Source organism: Phascolarctos cinereus, unplaced genomic scaffold (genome assembly GCF_003287225.1).
Source record: "Phascolarctos cinereus isolate Bilbo 61053 unplaced genomic scaffold, phaCin_HiC Scaffold_4;HRSCAF=312, whole genome shotgun sequence".
NCBI lineage: Eukaryota > Metazoa > Chordata > Mammalia > Diprotodontia > Phascolarctidae > Phascolarctos > Phascolarctos cinereus.
Genome location: NW_027555847.1, coordinates 54,472,764 through 54,490,339, shown reverse-complemented (window position 1 = coordinate 54,490,339; position 17,576 = coordinate 54,472,764). Strand labels below are relative to the sequence as shown.

The following is a 17,576-nucleotide window of genomic DNA, read 5'->3' as shown; positions in this document are numbered from 1 at the left end:
AACAGAGTAAAGAGTCACTCAAAACACAGGGTTAGTTTCATTATAAGGTTCCTGAGAAGTATTAGGAGTTTTCCCATTAATGAAGAACTTCTCCAAATCCTCAGGTTTTTCTTTGTAAACAAGCAAAATATCCCCACAGAGAAAGGGTCTATGGTTCATCTGGACAAACTTGATTCTTACTTTGCTCCAGAAATTTCTGAAGATATTCAAATACATCAACATTTTCAGTCCCTGTTTAAAAATGAAAAATCCTTTTTCTGCCCTAAGCTCAGCTCCAGATAGCTTGAACCTGCTCTGATGCTGGCCTGGCTTGGGGCAGGTGTTTATTGATTCGAGGTGAATTACAAGCTGGGGTGAGCTCATTTGTAGAAATTAATTTCAACGGAGCAACATCATTGAAGCCACACTCCTACACATCAGGCAAGACTTAAGATCTCCTGCAATGAAATGTCTGTCGGAAAAGTGTAAGAGTAAGTCGACTACGAAGTTAAGAAATGAACTTGAATTTGACTTATTAAAATAATAATAACTTGCATTTATTGAGCTTTTAATAACTCTAAGAGGCAAGCATTATTATCCCCATTTTATAGGTAAGGAGATTGATGTACAGAGAGGTCAATGCCTTGCCCAGGGTCGTACAAAGAAGATAAATAGCAGAACTAGAGCTCAACCTTCAAGACCAATCATGCTTTTTTTCATCCCACCTCACCTCCTCTAACATACATGACACACATGTCCTCAATTAGTCAATCACTGAAGAAGACCTTAACAATGTCCTCATTTATTTGTTTTTGGGCGAGGCAATTGGGGTTAAGTGACTTGCTCAGGGTCACACAGCTGTCTGAGGCTGGATTTGAACTCAGGTCCTCCTGACTCCAGGGTGTGCCTTGCCCCTTAGTGTCCTCATTTATGAAATGTTCTGCAAGATGGATGCCCCAAGTCCTTGCTGCAAGTGTCATTCTGCCTTTTTCCTACCTGGGAAACAATGAAACAATACATTAATTCATTTAAGCAGCACTTAGGGCACATACTCTGTCTGCTCGTAGACTGTTCTGAACACCCTCAGGAGATATGGCCTGCCCGGGGCCACATGGCTGGGGGACTTTCACGTGGCATTTCCTGTTGAGAACAGAAAGCCCAGCTCTCTGCTTCATGTCTGTAATTACCCACAGTTTTCATCTTCCTGGGTATCAAAAGTTAAGCTGTATCTTTCACTTCAAAGGGGCAGCTGATCACACCCAGTGATTTACTGAATGCTTTAAAGCCATTCACTGGCATCAAGCTCAACATGCTCCAGACAAAACTCTTTCACATCAGACCTTCCCCCTTCCACCCTTCCCTAGCACCATGGAGGCCACCACCATCTCTCAGGCATCTAGGTGCTCACTCTCACCTCACTCACCCAATCCCTTGTTTCTAACCTTACAACCTCTCTCACATAGCTCTCCTAGTTCACACCCTCATTACCTCTCATCTTAACTAGTGCAAGATACTTCTAGATGATCTCCCCTGCCCATCCATCCTCCACTCAGTGGCCAAGAGGACTTTTCTTCTGACTGTGTCACCCCCCCTTCCCTCTCTAATGATTCCCAGTAAATCCCAATCGCTTCCAGGATCAAATATAGATTATTCTGGCACTTAACGCCCTTCATAACCTGGTCACATCCTATCTTCTCAACCTTCTGACCACTTAGTACCCCTCCTCCTTGTGCTCTGTGATCCAAATACAATAAACAGTTTTTCTAACACACTTCTCCATCTCGCCTGTGAAATGCAGACCTTTGTACTAGATGTCCTCCATGCCTAAAGTACTCTGCTCCTTCACGTCCACTGCTTAGTCTCCCTAATTCCCTTCAAGGTTTAAATCTCACCTTGTACAGGAAGACTTTCCCAGGACAAACTGCCTTCATCTACTCTGTATGTATCTTCTATGTATCCAGTTATTTAAATGTTCTCTCTCCTATGACAATGCATATTCCTTGAGGGCCAGGACTACTTTTGTCCTTTCTGTGTATTTCTAGCACTTAGTACAGAGCCCACAAACAGTAAGTGCATAATACATGCCTGCTGATTGATTCAAGCTCTTTCCTGGAGATTTAATCACTAGGGAGAAAGAGGCCCTGGAAACTCTGCTATTTCCCAGTCATGTATATTCCAAGATCTTCTCCCAAAATGATACACCAGTGGTGTACACCATTACCTGAGGAGACAAACACTGGGTGGCGACCCTTTTCCAGATTCTAAGGTCAATACCACCAGGCCTAAGGGTGGCTGTGTATCAGCTGAGACTAGGAAAAATCAACAGCTCTTTCTTAAATAAAAATTTATAAAGAGAAGTGGAGAAATAAGTAAAAGATAACATCAAAGCAGGGCAAAATTCTGACAAAACGTCAGAATTTTATAGGTTCCAGTCACTCTGCTACGTAGCACACATGAGAACCTCTTCTTTTGAAGCATATCTACTAAATGCAACTTTATCTCACCTGATTACCAATCCTGGGACCAAATCAAATCAACATGCCTTGACTGACTGCCTTTGAAGAGCAAGGCACCTTACCATATAACATGAAGGAGTACAAAATATTTAAGATATAACACCTGCCCTCAAAGAGTTTATACTCTTGTTGGGAAGGCATGGCATAAATCTATGATAAGTAAATAATTGTACAAGACTGAAATAAAAGTTTGAGACAAAAACAGAAGGAATGGTATGGATAGAAAATCCTGGATTAGATGATTCTCAGGTAGCTACACACCTACTCAGTAGAATATAACCTTTTAGAGGGTGAGAACTGTTCATGTTTGTAAGCTCTAATATTTGCCTTAGGAACTTATACATAGTCAGCATTAATAAATGTCTAAGGAATTGAATTGGTAAAATTAATATGCACATTTTAAAAACAAATTGTAAAGGACAGAACTTTATTGTTTCAATTGTAATTATCTTTCACTTGTTTAGAGATTGGAATATTTGTTTTTATTGATGGAAGTTACTGTGCTTAGAATAATGAAGATTTCCTCTTTCATAGAATTTCAGGATTTTTCTAGGTGAATAAATGAAACAAATCTAAAATCATCAGCTTTTTACAAACCAAGGGCCTAAGGAAATGCCAACATCTTTTGCATGTGTTGTTTCTGAGGCCAGCAATGTGTTCTTGCACTCAAGAATTGTTCCACATATTCTGTCAAGAAGGACTCTTATGAATAGTATTTTTTCATTAACTTAGCTCATTCTCCTTGTTAGACATGATTTATATCTTAATTTATAATATTGCTGTACTTGCATGGATTCTTCTAATTCAGGTTTTCAACAGATCAGATTATCTTCTGAACATGATTCTGAATTACGACCTTGCAGTAATTTCAAAACATATACAGCTACACAAAGAAAGCCTTGAACGGGTCAGGTCAGTCAAAAGTAACCAAAGGCAAAAGACAACTGCAGAGGTCCAGACTGAAGCAAAAACTGCAAAAATGATCATTTACATCGATCTTTCTCCAACTATGCCTCATCTTTGATAGTTAATGTTCACAAGCCTCCTGCATCAAAGATTAAGGCTGTGATCTCTAGTAAGCCCCTGAAAGAAACAGGCAAGAAAGGGCAATTAATACCACTCTACAGTCGGTATTAAAATTCAAAAACCAGAGGTTCAGAGCCATGTTCTCTCTCATCTTCCCTGGATGAAAGGCAGGAAGGAAATGTTTTGAAAAGTCTTCAAGAAATAAGGCTTTTCTTATAGCTAAGGGCTTTTGATAGTCTCAGATGTGACTTTTCCATAAATGCAAGTGACTTCTCCTATTATTAATAAAGACTACATCTTTTTTTTAAAGGTTTAGGTTTTTTTTTTTAATTCCCATGGTGGTTGTTGTTCAGATGTGTCTCACTCTGCATGACCCCTTTTGGGGTATCCCTGGCAATGATGCTGGAATGGTCCACCACTTCCTTCTCCAGCTCATTTCAAAGATGAGCAAACCAAGGCCAACAAGGTCAAGTAACCTACCCAGGGACACAAAGCCAGTAAGTGCCTGAGGCCAGAACTGATTTTGTGAAAACGCACCTTCCTGATTCCCAGTCCAGTGCGCTATCCACTGCACCACCCAACTTCCCTTTCCTCGTTGCTGTTGTTGCTGCTCAGTCTTGTCCAGTTTGTCATGACAGGCAAACAGAGTTAAGTGACTTGCCCAGAGTCACACAACTAGTAAGCATCTGAGGCCGGATTTGAATTCAGGAAGATGAGCCTTTTTGATTCTAGGCCCTACATTCTATTTACTGTACCACCTAGCTGCCCATTAAAAAATTTTTTTTTTTATCATCCTGAGAAGGAAGGATGGGAAAGAAAGAAGCATTTATTAGGTCCTTACTATCTGCTATAAGCTATACAAAACACAAAGAATGCAACTAATGAAGTAAAACAGTCTCTGCCCTCAAGCAGGTCATAGTCTAACTGGGGAAACAACACATGAAGTGGGCCAGGGAAGGCAGTTAGTCTGGGGAATCATAAAGACAGTGAGTGGAACATTTCGCAAGTCTGCGAACACACCATTTCCAGATACAAAGATAGTGCTGATTTGATTACAGTTTTCAGAGTGAGAGGTGGAAAAGGATGGGGAGAATGGGGGGAGAATGGGGTGAAAATGAGAATGTATGGTCCCAGGGACAGCAGAGCAGAGCAGTTTAGCTCTTCCCAGGCCTGGTCTTTGTGGATTCTGTTAAGAGGGTGGATGAAGCAACAACAGTCACGCTGACCATCAATATTCTTGTATTTTCGACCTAATAAATATTTCCCTAGGGCCAAGGTGTAGTAGAGGATACTAAGAAACACGCTGTCACTGTGAAGGCCTTGAAAACATTTAATCTATCTGGAATTGATACTCGAAAGCAAATTTAACTGTGATTAAGACAGCTACATTACATAATTATACACCACATATTCTTATTTGGAATCTTGTGACAAAAAATGCCTAATAAAGACAGGAAGGTCAAACTGGTGTCTCAGGACAATAAAAATAATAACTAACATTTACACAGTCCTCTAAAGCTTTCAAAGCACTTTATGGATATTATCTCCTGTAAGTGTGACAACAAGCTTATAAGGCAGGTAATGCAGGTTTTTATTATTCCCATTTTACAGATTAGGAAACTGAGGTTCAGAGGTTAATTGACTTGCAATGGTCTCATAGTGTGAGAGGTAGAATGCAAAATTAAAGTCCACATCAGCTTTGAAAAAAACATCCCCCACAAAAAGATGATAGATTCTCCCTATGATACTGACAACATAATTAAAGTCTCAAGTTTCAAAACTGCACAAGAACTTCATGAAGATTCTGCTTAATAAAGGCTCTTGGGGAAGCTCATAATCGAGGTGGATGGATTTCATCTGGATTAAATGATTCCAGAGTCATCTGATCTTTGCTTTTTTTTCCCCCCAAAGTGAGTTACCAGCTGGCTTCAGCTGACGCTGCGCCTCTCCACCACTACCTGTGGCTTGGACGCTGGCTCTTCCCTCCACTTCCTCGTTACAGATTGAACACTCAGCCCTTGTAGGTCCTGATAAGCATGTGGACTCAGGCTGAGTTAGCCATGCTCTGCCAACCCAGCGAAGGGCCTCCCGACTGCCAACTCATACAATACATGTGCGACAGTGTCTGTTTTCACAAGCGCTACTACCACAAGGGAGATTGTGGGCAGAATGACTCATGGAAGAATTAAATTAATTTACCCCACCTAGAAGACAAAGAGTTTGGAACTTCACTGAACTAAGTAAGAAGAGTTCCCAGAAACAGCTGCGATGGACAGCCTCCTTCTGCCTCCCCAGATCTTTCTAGCTCTTCTCTCTCTTGTTAAACAACACAGAGGAATGTTGCTATTGTTAGACTGAGGGGAAAACATTCACTAGGGAAATCTGAGCAAGCAGTAGACTTCTACTAGAACTGTATATCCTCTATTTGCTCTTGGGAAGAAAAAAATCTCACAAGTCAGTGGACGAACGTTTCCTCTTGGCAATGACCAGCTAGTTGAAATAGTCAGTGCTTAGGTTAGAGTATGCCCACTGGGCAAGGAAGACTATACCCTAATGGGCCTCTTTTTTTTTTTTAAAGAATGCTCTATGGCGCGTGATTAACATGAATATCTCTTAGTTTTATCAGCTTCAAAATGAGGACAACTAATTTCCTGGCCTTGTCCAGAGACCTGTTTTTGAGGATAAAATCTGAGAACTTATGTGAAAGGGCTTTCTAAAATACAAGGAGATCTCATACGGCTGCAAGTTATCATTTTAGCTGTCCTCCTTTGGGCCTTCTAAAATTGGGTTAGCCTGTTTTGAAGTTTGGTGAACAGGAATGGATAAAATATTCCAGATGTACAGATCATGGGATCATATATTTAGAGTTTGAAGGGACCTGTAAGGTAATCTAGTCCAGCTCCTTTGGTTTCTAAAGAGTAAAGGGAAGCTCTGAGAGTTTCAGGGACTTGCCCAGTCACACAGATTGTAGCCAGTGGGGCCAGAATTCAAACACAGCTTCTCTGCCTCCAAATCTGCCTCCACAAATAGATCGTATTTTGTACAGTAATAAGATGTTGGGTGTTTTGTTTTCAATATATTCCTTAGTTGTTAATGAGAGCTCAGAGACCATTATATATGTTATATACACCCCCCCACACACACATACACATACCCCCACACCTAAAACATATATGTTAGGTTCCCGCTGTTGACTTGCACTTATTACCTGGAACAGCTTAACATCTGGGCATTTTCTCTGGCTGTGCCTCAAGCATCAAATGCTCCTCTTCATCTCTGCCTCCTGGCTCCCCTGGCTTGCTACACATCCCTCATGAAATCCTATCTTCTAAGGAAAGCCTTTCCTCATCCCTCTGAATTCAAGTGCCCTCCCTCTGCTGATTCTTTCCAATTCGTGTTGTACTCGGCCTGTTTGTACGTGGTTATTTGAATGGTGTCTCCTTGGTTAGATTACCAGTTCCTTCAGGGCAGGGCCTACTGTTGACCTCTTGTTGTGTCCTTAGAGCTTAGCACAGTGCCTAGCCCTGGTAGGGGCCTCTATATGTTTACTGACTGACTCTGCCAGCTCAGAGACTGCTGTGTAAGCTCTCTTTCCAGCTCATTCTAGCCATCAGGACCTTGAGGTCCTCCCTCAACAGAGAAATGGTCATGTATTCTTCACCTTTGTTTCTTACCTCTAAGTCAATTTTCTTCTCATGGCAAAAAATTCTCTCCAGTTCCCTACAGACTCAATGTCTCTATTACCCTTGGGTGTGAAACCTTGACGAAGCCTTTTTGAAACTTTAAAACGACATTCTCTAGAAGTTCATTTACTACCTCATGTAAATCTCTTACTCCAGTAAGACATGATTACCCCTTTCAAAAACCATGCTGCCTTTCCCCTCACTAAGTTACATTTGCTTACACAGTGAATTTATCTAGGGCTTTATTGCTCTAACCCAAAGTGCTTTACAAAGCACTCATTTCACCCTGTGAGGGATGTGCTTGAGGGGTGATGATCCCATTTTACAGATGAGGAACCTGAGGCTCAGAGAGATCAAATGACTCGCCCATACTAGTAAATAGTCAAGTTAAGATTCGAATCCAGGTCTTTGAAGACTCCCAAGAACAATGCCTTTCTGCTTCTTCTCCCCAACCTCAATGCCTCTAAATAACCAATGGAGATCATGAAAAAGGTAACAAGAACACTGGCTTTAGCATTCCACCTACCCTTACCTACAGGTGCCAACATGCAAGTGAGATATCAGTGTGACTAGCAAATACTTAGTGCCCACTGTATAAAAGACTTGACAATTTCCTCCGAAACCTTTTTTTGTGGATGCAAACTCCTTGAAGAGACTGTTTCATTTTTGCCCTTGTATCCTCAACATATAGCACAATGCCTACTTAATAAACGGTTCTTAATTGAATGATGGCAATCGCACTGGCAATAAGCTAGCTCTCTGGGTTAGTGACCATCTGTACTGTAAATGCAGGTTATTATACACCATTTGATCTTAGTCCTTTGAATTCTTTAGAAACTTCCAAGTGGATGCTACCTAGTCCTGGTCCTGAAGACCTGAGTGTACCTAGAGTATCAATTACACTGAGAATATCCTATACATTTACCTCTGGTTGGTCCAGTACCTTTGTGGCCGACACATTTCAAAAGATACCACCTTTCACATCTTCTTCAGTAAAGATGAGGCAAAGAATACAATGAATCACTTTTTATTCCTGAGTCCAAGGTCATTCAGTGATTCCAATAAATTTCAAGTAGACTTTTTGCTTCTGATGCATTTAAAGACTTTCTTTGGAGACCCTTGAAAAGCACATTTGACAATCTTTTTTAAACTACTTAATTTCTAGTCCATACCTGACCTGCCTCACTTTGTGGGCTTCTCTGTTCTTATTCTGGAAATCTTTCCATTTAAAAAAAAAAAGATGCCTGTAGGGCTTGAGAATGGGTAAGGAGCTGTGCAGGTCTTAAATTTAAAAAAAAAAATTATTAACCATGGCACACATTTTTCCTAAGCTTCTATTCTGGTGTTATAAAATAGTCTCCAGGCTTCCTGTGGGTTATTGACACTTTTATTTCATTTTTAATTGCCATTTTTTTCCTTAATGATTGGCCACATTTTGTCCTAGTTCTTTTGAAAACGCACTAAGACTGAACTTCTCTACCTCCCACCTTCCTTGTTAAAACTTAAAGTGTGCTTTGGATAACTATTCATTGTTAAGGTAAGACCCTATGAGGGCTTAAGGAGGAGTCTGGATGCTGACAAAGAATGGTTGAAGAAGCTCAGAGGGTTTAGTTTGCACTGAAGAGGCCTTATCGAGTGGAAGGAGATTGGTTCCATAATCCTCCAATGGGGTAGACCAAGGACCATAGGGTAGGACTTACAGGGAGACAGATTTGGACAAAGAAGAAAGAACTTTCTAAACAAAAGAAAGTGCCGTCCAACAATGAAGGTGCTACTTTGGGAGTTCTGAACTTCTTTCAGGGGATATGTTTAAGCAGAGGATAGAAAGGACATCTGCCAGAGATGGTGATGAAGAGAATCCTACACAGTGTTGGAAGTTGGACAGGATGACTGGGGGCAGGGGGTCCCTTCCACTTCAAGGATTCTATGAATCTCTATCTTGTTGTTTCCATAAACACTTGTGCTAGATGTTTATAACGGATAGTCCTGTAAGAAGGGTCATTAAACTCATGATTCTTGAAAATCAGAATGAAGGGCCAATAATTCCTTAGGCATTATCCCATATTCCCTTCATGAAAAGTTAGTTTGAACTTCCAGAGTCCAAATGAAATTCACAATCAAAGGGACAAAAATACATGGCATCCTCTGCTCTGTTCCAGGGTTATTTAGAGGAATTCTGAAATTCCGATATCACATACAAATAAAGGTCAACAGGAAGAAAGGTGGAAATTCCTTCAAGAACGTTCTCTCCCAGGAAGTAGCACTTTGAGACTCATGCTCTCTTCTGTTTGGTCTGGATCCAACCTACCCCTCCAGGCTGATCTTCTTCCACCTCCCTATGTGAATATTCAGTTCATATTTTCACATACTAGTCTTCTCAACTAGACACCAAGAACTTCTATTTCCTTTTGCTCAGGCTTCCTTCCTCTCTCCAAACACTGTCAATCTAAATTCAACACATTCTTCAAGTTCTAACTCAGTTTCAATTCTGAGGAAGGGATCTGAGAGATCATCTTATCCAATGCCTTCAGTTTACACAGAAGGATATGAAGGCACAAAGAAATAAAATAACTTGTCCAAGGTCACGTGGCTTTTAAGTGGTGGAACCAGGGCCAAACATAGGACCCCTGACTTCTATTTTGTCAGGCCCTGGAATGTCTTTCCAGACTGTTTTTCTGTCAGTGAGTCAGTCAGTCAATAAGCATTTATTAAGTACTTATTGTGTACCAGACCCTATGTTAAGCAACAGGGATGCAGAGAAAGGCAAATGACAGTCCCTGCTCTTGAGAAGCTCACAGTCTAACAGGAGAGACAAACATGTAAACCACTACAGACACGAGGAACTGGAAGAGAGAAGTCACTGGCATTAAGAGACAAGGATTCTGCAAGGATTTTTGCAGAAGATGAGATTTTAGCTGCGACTTGAGAGAAGCCAGGGAAGCCAGAGTTGAGGAGGGAGATAATTCCAGGCACAAGTGGACAGCCAGTCCAATGAAAATGCCCAGAGTTGGGAGATGGTAGTGTCTTGAATGAAGAACAGCGAAGAAGTCAATGTAACTAGATCACAGAGTACATGGGAGTGAGTAAGGTATAAGAAACCTGGAAGGGTGGAAGGAAGGGCAGGCTATGATGGGCTTTAAACACTGGACAATTTTAAATTTGATCCTGGAAGTATTAGGGAACCATTGGAGTTTACTGAGTAGGCAAGTGACACTGGTTAAGCCTGCCCTTTGGGGAGATCAGTCTGACAACTGCCTGGAGAATGCACAGTGGTGGGAAGAGAAACCAACCAAGCAGACTGTTGTAATAGCCCAGGTGTGCAATGATAAGGACCTAAGTTGGGCCGGGGGCATTTTCAGGAGAGAAGGGAGCATGTAAAAGAGACATTAACAAAGGTAAGATCGACAGGACTTGGGATCAGGAGGTGAGGGTAGATGAGGAATTGAAGAAGACACCTAGGTGACTGAGAGGATAGTGGTACACTCAGTAGTAATAGGGAAAAAAAAGGGGGGAAAGCTTTGGATGGGGACACGGGGAAGGAAAGGGGATGATGAATTCAACACTGGACATGCTGCATTTAAGATGTCTTTGGGACATCCAAGTCAAGATGTTCGAAAGGCAATTGGAAATGTAAGAATAGAGGTCAGGGATGGAAAAGTAAATCTGAGAATCACCTGCACAGAGATGATAGCTGAATCCATGAGAGCTGTGGGATCACCAAAAATATGAAATAATATGGCAGGAGAAAAGAAGAGGGCCCAGAACAGAGCTCTGGGGGACACCTACAATCAGCAGATTTGGATGAAGATCCAGCAAAAGAGATGGAGAAGGAGTCAGACTGGCATGAGGATAATCAGGAGACAGTAATGTCATGAAAATCTAGAGAAGAGAGTGTCAAGAAAAGGGTGACCAATGATGTCTGAGGTGGCAGAGAGTTCAAGGAGGAGGGGGACTGAGAAAACGGTATTGGATTTTTCAACTGTGAGACCATTAGAAACTTTGAAGAGGGCAGTTTTGGTTGAAAAAGTAGGTAGGAATCCTCAGAGACATAAGGCAAGAAAGGAAGCGGAGGCATCAATTGCAGACGGCCTTCTCAAGGAATTTAGCCACAACAGGGAGGCAATAAATGGGATCATCCTTAGCAGGAGCAGATGGATCAAGTGTGGATTTCTTGAGAATGGAGGAGACACGGGTATGTTTGTAGGCAGTAGGAAGCAGCCAGTAGATAGGGAGTTACTGAAGATAAATGAGAGAGTGAGGATGATAAAGGGTCAATATGCTGGAGAAGACAGAAAGGAATGGGGTCACTTGTGCATGTAGAGGGCCTTGCCTTGGAAAGGAAAAAGATCAATTCTTTATGCGAGACAGGGTAAGGGAGGAGATAACGGCAAACACAGACTAAACCCCTTTAACGTCTGCCTATGTCTCTCACTTAGCATTTACTTATTCCTTGGTATTTTCTTATATCTATGTGTTATCTTCCTTCAGAGTTTAGCGATACCTTTTCTGACTGCCACTTGCTTCATCCGTAAAATGAGGATAATACAGGGTATCCCAAAAGCCTGTGTGTAGTTTAAAGCTGTTAAAACAGCTGGTACTTGTACTAAGTATTGCTTAGGGTTGTTATGAAAAAGATATTTTGGAAACTATAACAATAAACGCATACATACACACACATTACACAAATTGTACTTGCTCAGGGAGATTACCATGCCTAAGTGTGTATGTGTGTGAACTGTGAAAACTCCACCTTACTTCTCTTTGAATCTCCCCCAGCCCAAAAAAGAGCTTGGCAGGTAGAGTATGGAGTCAGGGGAACTGGCTCTCGGTCCAGATCGGCTACTTCTTACGTGGCTGTAGGCAGGGCCTTTAACTTCTTGAGGCCTCAGTTTCTTCATCTCAAAAATGAAGGAGGTGGACTAAATGGTCTCTAAGGTTTCTTCCCATTTAAATCTATATTTCTAACATATATTTTATTGATCCATAGAAGAGCAGCTGTTCTGAGTGGGAAATATGGTCAGTGACTAAGCCCAGATCTGATGTAGACCTGTAGAGGTCTTATCACAAGTTGAGCCACAATAAATTTAGCTGCATCAAGTCCCTATTCAGCCCTCCAATGGAAAAAGTGAGGTGTTCCTTTTTCTCTTCTGTAGCCATCTAAAATGTGTGCGTGGGTATGGTCTTGTAGCTTTTAATACTCAGGGTCCATAAGAATTTTTCAATTCTAAGGGGCACTCCTTAGCAGTGGTAGTGGGCATTTACCAACTAGCTTATAAACAAACTGTGACCAAAATGTTCCTCTCATAATCCTGATGAATTAGGCACTGTGCTATTCCCTTTCAGAATGCAGGGTGAGGAAGGAGGTAAAGGTAGCAGCTTCTAAGGCTACTCCTGCTCGCTCACCTGCAAGAACGTCCCCAGATCCCTAGACTTCTCCTCTCTTATAACTAACTCCCTCAGGCTGCCTCTTTCCCTTTTGGGATGTTTCTTTTTGGTAATATTTTTACCTACTGACTGTTTTGAGCTTAGGCTCTTGGTGCCACTGACCAAGAGTGCCTCACTTTAACCAGATATCACTGGGATAAAAATGATATGTGAGGAAAAGGGGCCCCATGCCCTCCTAGAGAAGGAAGCTCATGTACGCTAAAGGCTACAATATTCAAGAACAGTGAACACCAGGTGGAGTAGATCTACCCATTTAAATAGCACATCCAGTCCCATCTGAACAGGCAAACAATTTACTAAATTCTATGCTGCCTCAAGAGATTCACAGCACCTTTGGGCAAGAAGTAACAGTACGTGTTTATTGAAATCTACATCTGGTAGCAATTTGTTCAGCAGCAACCAGTTCCTTTTCTTTCTTTGCCCAGTCAAATAACCCACGGGGGCCCACATACCCTACAACTGTTCATTTGTGCTGGGTATGCATTGTACAGTTCATCGTGTTCATTATAGGCCTGAGTTTATCAACATGCTTCAGCAAGGGAAACAATTTCTCTTTCTACTCTGGAGAATAAAGGAATGTGTATTCAGGCAACTACATGGTGTCTGACCAACATCACCATGGAGAAAATCAAAGCTGGATCCATAGGGCAGTGGTGTGCTTGCTCAGATTCTGATTCAAGATTCTAGGTCAGCAAGACGAATCTGAAGTGCTCTCCCTCTCCTCCATAACCCATCAAAGTATAGCCCAGATTGGACTTGGACATAAGAACAATGAATGGCTAAATCTTAACTAGAATATCTGGATAGTGGCCTTCAGCTCCCAGGGAAGATTCCCTGGGGAATGGCAACCCTTGATTCAAAGTGCTTTGTGGGCTTGCACTCCTAGAATTACAGCTCACTTCTCAACTTTCCCAGATAAAGATAACTTTCAAAAGTCAGCCAGAAGACACAAGCAGAGAGGCACAAACGTAGGGTATGTGTGTAACCAGGGCACATACAGGGAGGAATGCATGTGTAGGGAACTCGTGTCACCACAGCGTGGCACTGACAGACAACTCACACTTCTGGGGCTTGGTATAATGTTGCACGGCAGGTACCAGTCCCACGGAGCTTAGTCTCTGTGTCTGCTTGATGCTCTTGGCTTCACAGATCCTGGCTGAATTCTGATTCTGGTAGGACACTGCCCAGAAATTGTATGAACTGTCTTCTTCCTTCTCCACGAAACAGGGAATATCAGGAAACCTCTCCAGGGCAGGGGTTCTTAACACAGACCCCTTGAAGGGGCTATAAACAGATTTCAGGGGGTCCATGAATTTGGACAGGAAAAAACATAAGATGTTTTTTCACTAACTTCTACCTAAAATTTAGGATTTCCTTCAGTTATCTAAAAACATTATTCTGAGAAGGGATCCACAGGCTTCACCAAGGATGCCAAATAGGTCCACGACACAAAAAAAGTTTTAAAAAACCTCTTTTCTATTAGACTCGTTAGGAAATACTACAAAGCAGCCAGAAAGAAAGAAGGAGTCCACATGATTTAGCACTCATTATCATAAAAGAGCAGAGAGCTTGGAATACCATATTCCAGAAGGCAAAGGCTTACAGTCAAGAACAATCTACCTAGTAAAAATGAATATAATCCTATGGGGGAAAAAACAGATCTTTAGTGAATAAGAGGATTTCCAAGCATTTCTGATGAAAAGATCAGAGCTGCGGAGAATCTTTGAAGTTCAAACAAAGGACTTAAGGAAAACAAAAACATTAAAGGAAAATAAATAAATGAACAATGATAAAGGACTAGACAAGGATAAACTGCTCACATTCTAATTCAGGGAGATGAGATACTGTTCCCTTTGAACCCTATCATCATCAGAGGTCACAGAGGGAATCTAATTAGATAGAACATATGGGAGTGGCTGTGTTAGGCCTTGATGATCTCAAAAAGAAGAATGGAAAGCGAAGGGAAGAAGAATGCACTAGGGGAGTGGAGAGGAGGAAAGAAGGTTAGGGAAAATCATATCACATAATCAGGTATGCAAGAAGACATCTATAAAAACAGTTAGGTGGGAATGGGGGGAACATCTGACATTTAAACCTCACTCTCATTTGAACTGGTCAAAGGAAGGAAGAACATATGCACACAGTTGGGTACAAAAAATTTCACTCAATAGAGAATAGAAGGTAAAGGGGAGAAAAGTGAAGGAGGAATTTGAAGGAGAGTAGATTAAGGGATGAGTTAGTCCTAAGCAAAACAAACCCTAAAAAATGTATGAAAAAATTTATAGCTCTTTTTGAGGTAGCAAAGTATGGGATTCTGAAGGAATGATCATTAATTGGGAAGTAGCTGAATAAGCTATGGTACATAAGTGATGAAATACTATTGTACTGTAAGCAATTATGAAGGGAATAGTTTCAGAGAAACCTGGGGAAACTTACCATAAACTGATGCAGAGTGAAGTGAACAGAACCAGGAGAACAATTTATACAAAGACAACAATATGGTAAAACAAAAGAATTAGGAACTCTGATCAACATAATGACCAATCACAATTCCAGAGGACCAGTGATGAAACATGACATCCCCTTCTGATAGAAAGGTGAAGCACTCAACAATGTGTATGTACTTTTATGTATGTATATATGTGTGCGTGTATATATATATATATACATATTTATATATATGTGTGTGTGTGTGTATGCATGTATGTGTATGTGTGTATGTGTACGCATATACGTACACGTGTATGTGTGTGTGTTGTTCATCCTTCACATCTGAAGACGACCAATGACATCATAGGTGATGTCTTGACTCGAGCATGAATTAGATTGAAGGGAGGCAGAGCTGCACAAAGTCATCAGTCTCACTCTCTCCTCCAGAGTCACTGAAACCAGTGGCAGGACAAAAGTCTGGACGACTAGTGATGAGCTTAATACAAAGAAAGAAACAAAGAGCCCTGACCAGAGAGGCTTACATTCAACTAGAGGGTCTCAATACAGATTAATAAATACAAAGGACGTACAAAGTAGCACACAATCATTTCAAGGTACATTAGGGCGGGGCAGCATGAAGAAGTCTCCTGTGGGAGATGATGGTACTTAACTTTGATGAAGCTGGTGATAACTGTCCTTTTCCAGTGTTTGGGAGAGCCTGAAACCCAAAATGAATTTAATTTGGCAAGAAGGAAGAGAACCTGCAGCAAAGTGCAAAGAAAAGTGCAACGGACACTACTATAAAAATGTTATTTCAATCCAATGCAAATATATATTGAGGACCTTCGGACTGTAGGAACATAGAAAGGAGCTGGGGGGGCCCCAGGGGCCATCCAGTCCACTCCCCTTATTTGACAGATGACTGAACTGAGGCCCAAGCGACTTGCAACACAGGTAGTAAATATCAGAGGCAGTATCTAAACTCAGGTCCTTGTCTCAAGAATTAATGCTCTTTCCACTTCCAGGGGCCTCAAGGCCATAGGTTTTCCACCCCTGCTTATACCATACTCCTCCATCTATGTAAATTACTTTTTGAAGGGTTAGGCACCAAGGAAATCAAATGGATTAGTGTGCCCGAAAATAATTAGCACAATGCAAAGTAATATGCAACTATAAGAAAATATAAAGCCCATGCTCAGCAGGTCACTCCCTGGCTCCACTCTGCTCCTCTCCCTTCTCAGATCCAAAGGTGGAGTGCCGCGGTTCCCCTTTGGGAGTTTGTGAATCCTTCGGGGGTTGCAACACTGGTTCAGGAGGTTTGAGCTAAAAATTCTGAGATCAAGAAATCAGTAAAAGTCATTTGATAAGTCACAACTGTGAAATAATATACAAAGATATTTGTGATACCTGTATTACAATGGGAATGGAGAACGGAACATAATGAAGAATGCATTAAAATTGGTTTTTCATTTTTGGAGATAATGAAATTTCCACACCTGCAATGTCATAATTTGTGGAGAAGTTCTTTCAAATAGCTGCTTAAAACCTTCCCTTTGGTCTTGAAATTTACAATCAAAACAGGAAAGCTTTGTTGATAAGACTATTGATTTTTTAAAATGGAAAGAACAAGATTTGAAAACCCAATAGAAAAGACCGAAGCTTCATATTTAGTCAATTGTCAAGCTGAAAAAAACATGAGGAAGCTCATTTGATTGCAGAAAAAATTTGCCACGTACCAAAACACTGTATATGTGGAGATGATTCCATTACTAATTTATGAATTCCATTACAAACTTGCTTCTAACAATACTGTGCCTCCTCAAGAAACATATTCTGATTATGCTGAATCAGTTATTATAGAAAAAGTTTTAAAAGTGATATTTACACTTTGCAATTTGGTGAAAACAAACAATATGTATAAACTAACAATTTTAATTATATTTTTAATATATTATCACCATGGGGAAATCGAAGATAATATGATTTCTTGTCAGTTAACAAGAAATATAACTGGAGAAGGCATTTTTAATTTAATTAGTCCATACTTTGCTTGTTTGTTTGTTTTTGGGCAACTGGGATTAAGTGACTTGCCCAGGGTCACAAAGCTAGTGTCAAGTGTTTGGTCTGAGGCCAGATTTGAACTCGGGTACTCCTGTGGTCAGGGCATGTGGTCTAACCACTGTGCAATCCAGCTGCCCCTTATTAGTTCATACTTTGAAGAAAAAGAAATCAGCTGGTCCTCCTGTGGAATATACACAAATGGAGCAAAATCAATGACAGGGAACTTTTGTGTGTTGCTTGAATGTTAAAAAAAAAAAATCAAGATTCAGTCTGGACACCCCGCAGTGTACGCAAACAAGTTAGCATCAGGCGATGCCAGCCACAATAACTTCAAAGCCTGTTAGAGCATATTGTGGAAATAAAGCATTTTATAAAATCAAGCCTTCCAAACTCTCAATTGTTTACTACTTTACACAGAAAGATAGGCAGGGAGCGT

General features: G+C 41.0%; 1 protein-coding gene across 11 annotated transcripts in view; it reads right to left on the bottom strand.

The window, feature by feature from the left end:
- The window catches only part of ATG7 (autophagy related 7), a 250,217-nt gene that overhangs the window by 107,446 nt on the left and 125,195 nt on the right, over positions 1-17,576 (bottom strand). The window contains exon 19 of one of the 11 annotated variants that reach the window (XM_020981054.2): positions 506-975. The exons of 9 other annotated variants lie outside the window; for them this stretch is intronic. In XM_020981054.2, the coding sequence (XP_020836713.1) occupies positions 904-975 (72 nt within the window). In that variant the 3' untranslated portion in view covers positions 506-903. Of the gene's footprint in view, positions 1-505; positions 976-15,683; positions 15,798-17,576 lie in introns of those variants that run through there. One more of the 11 variants, XM_078152204.1, reaches the window with a different exon arrangement.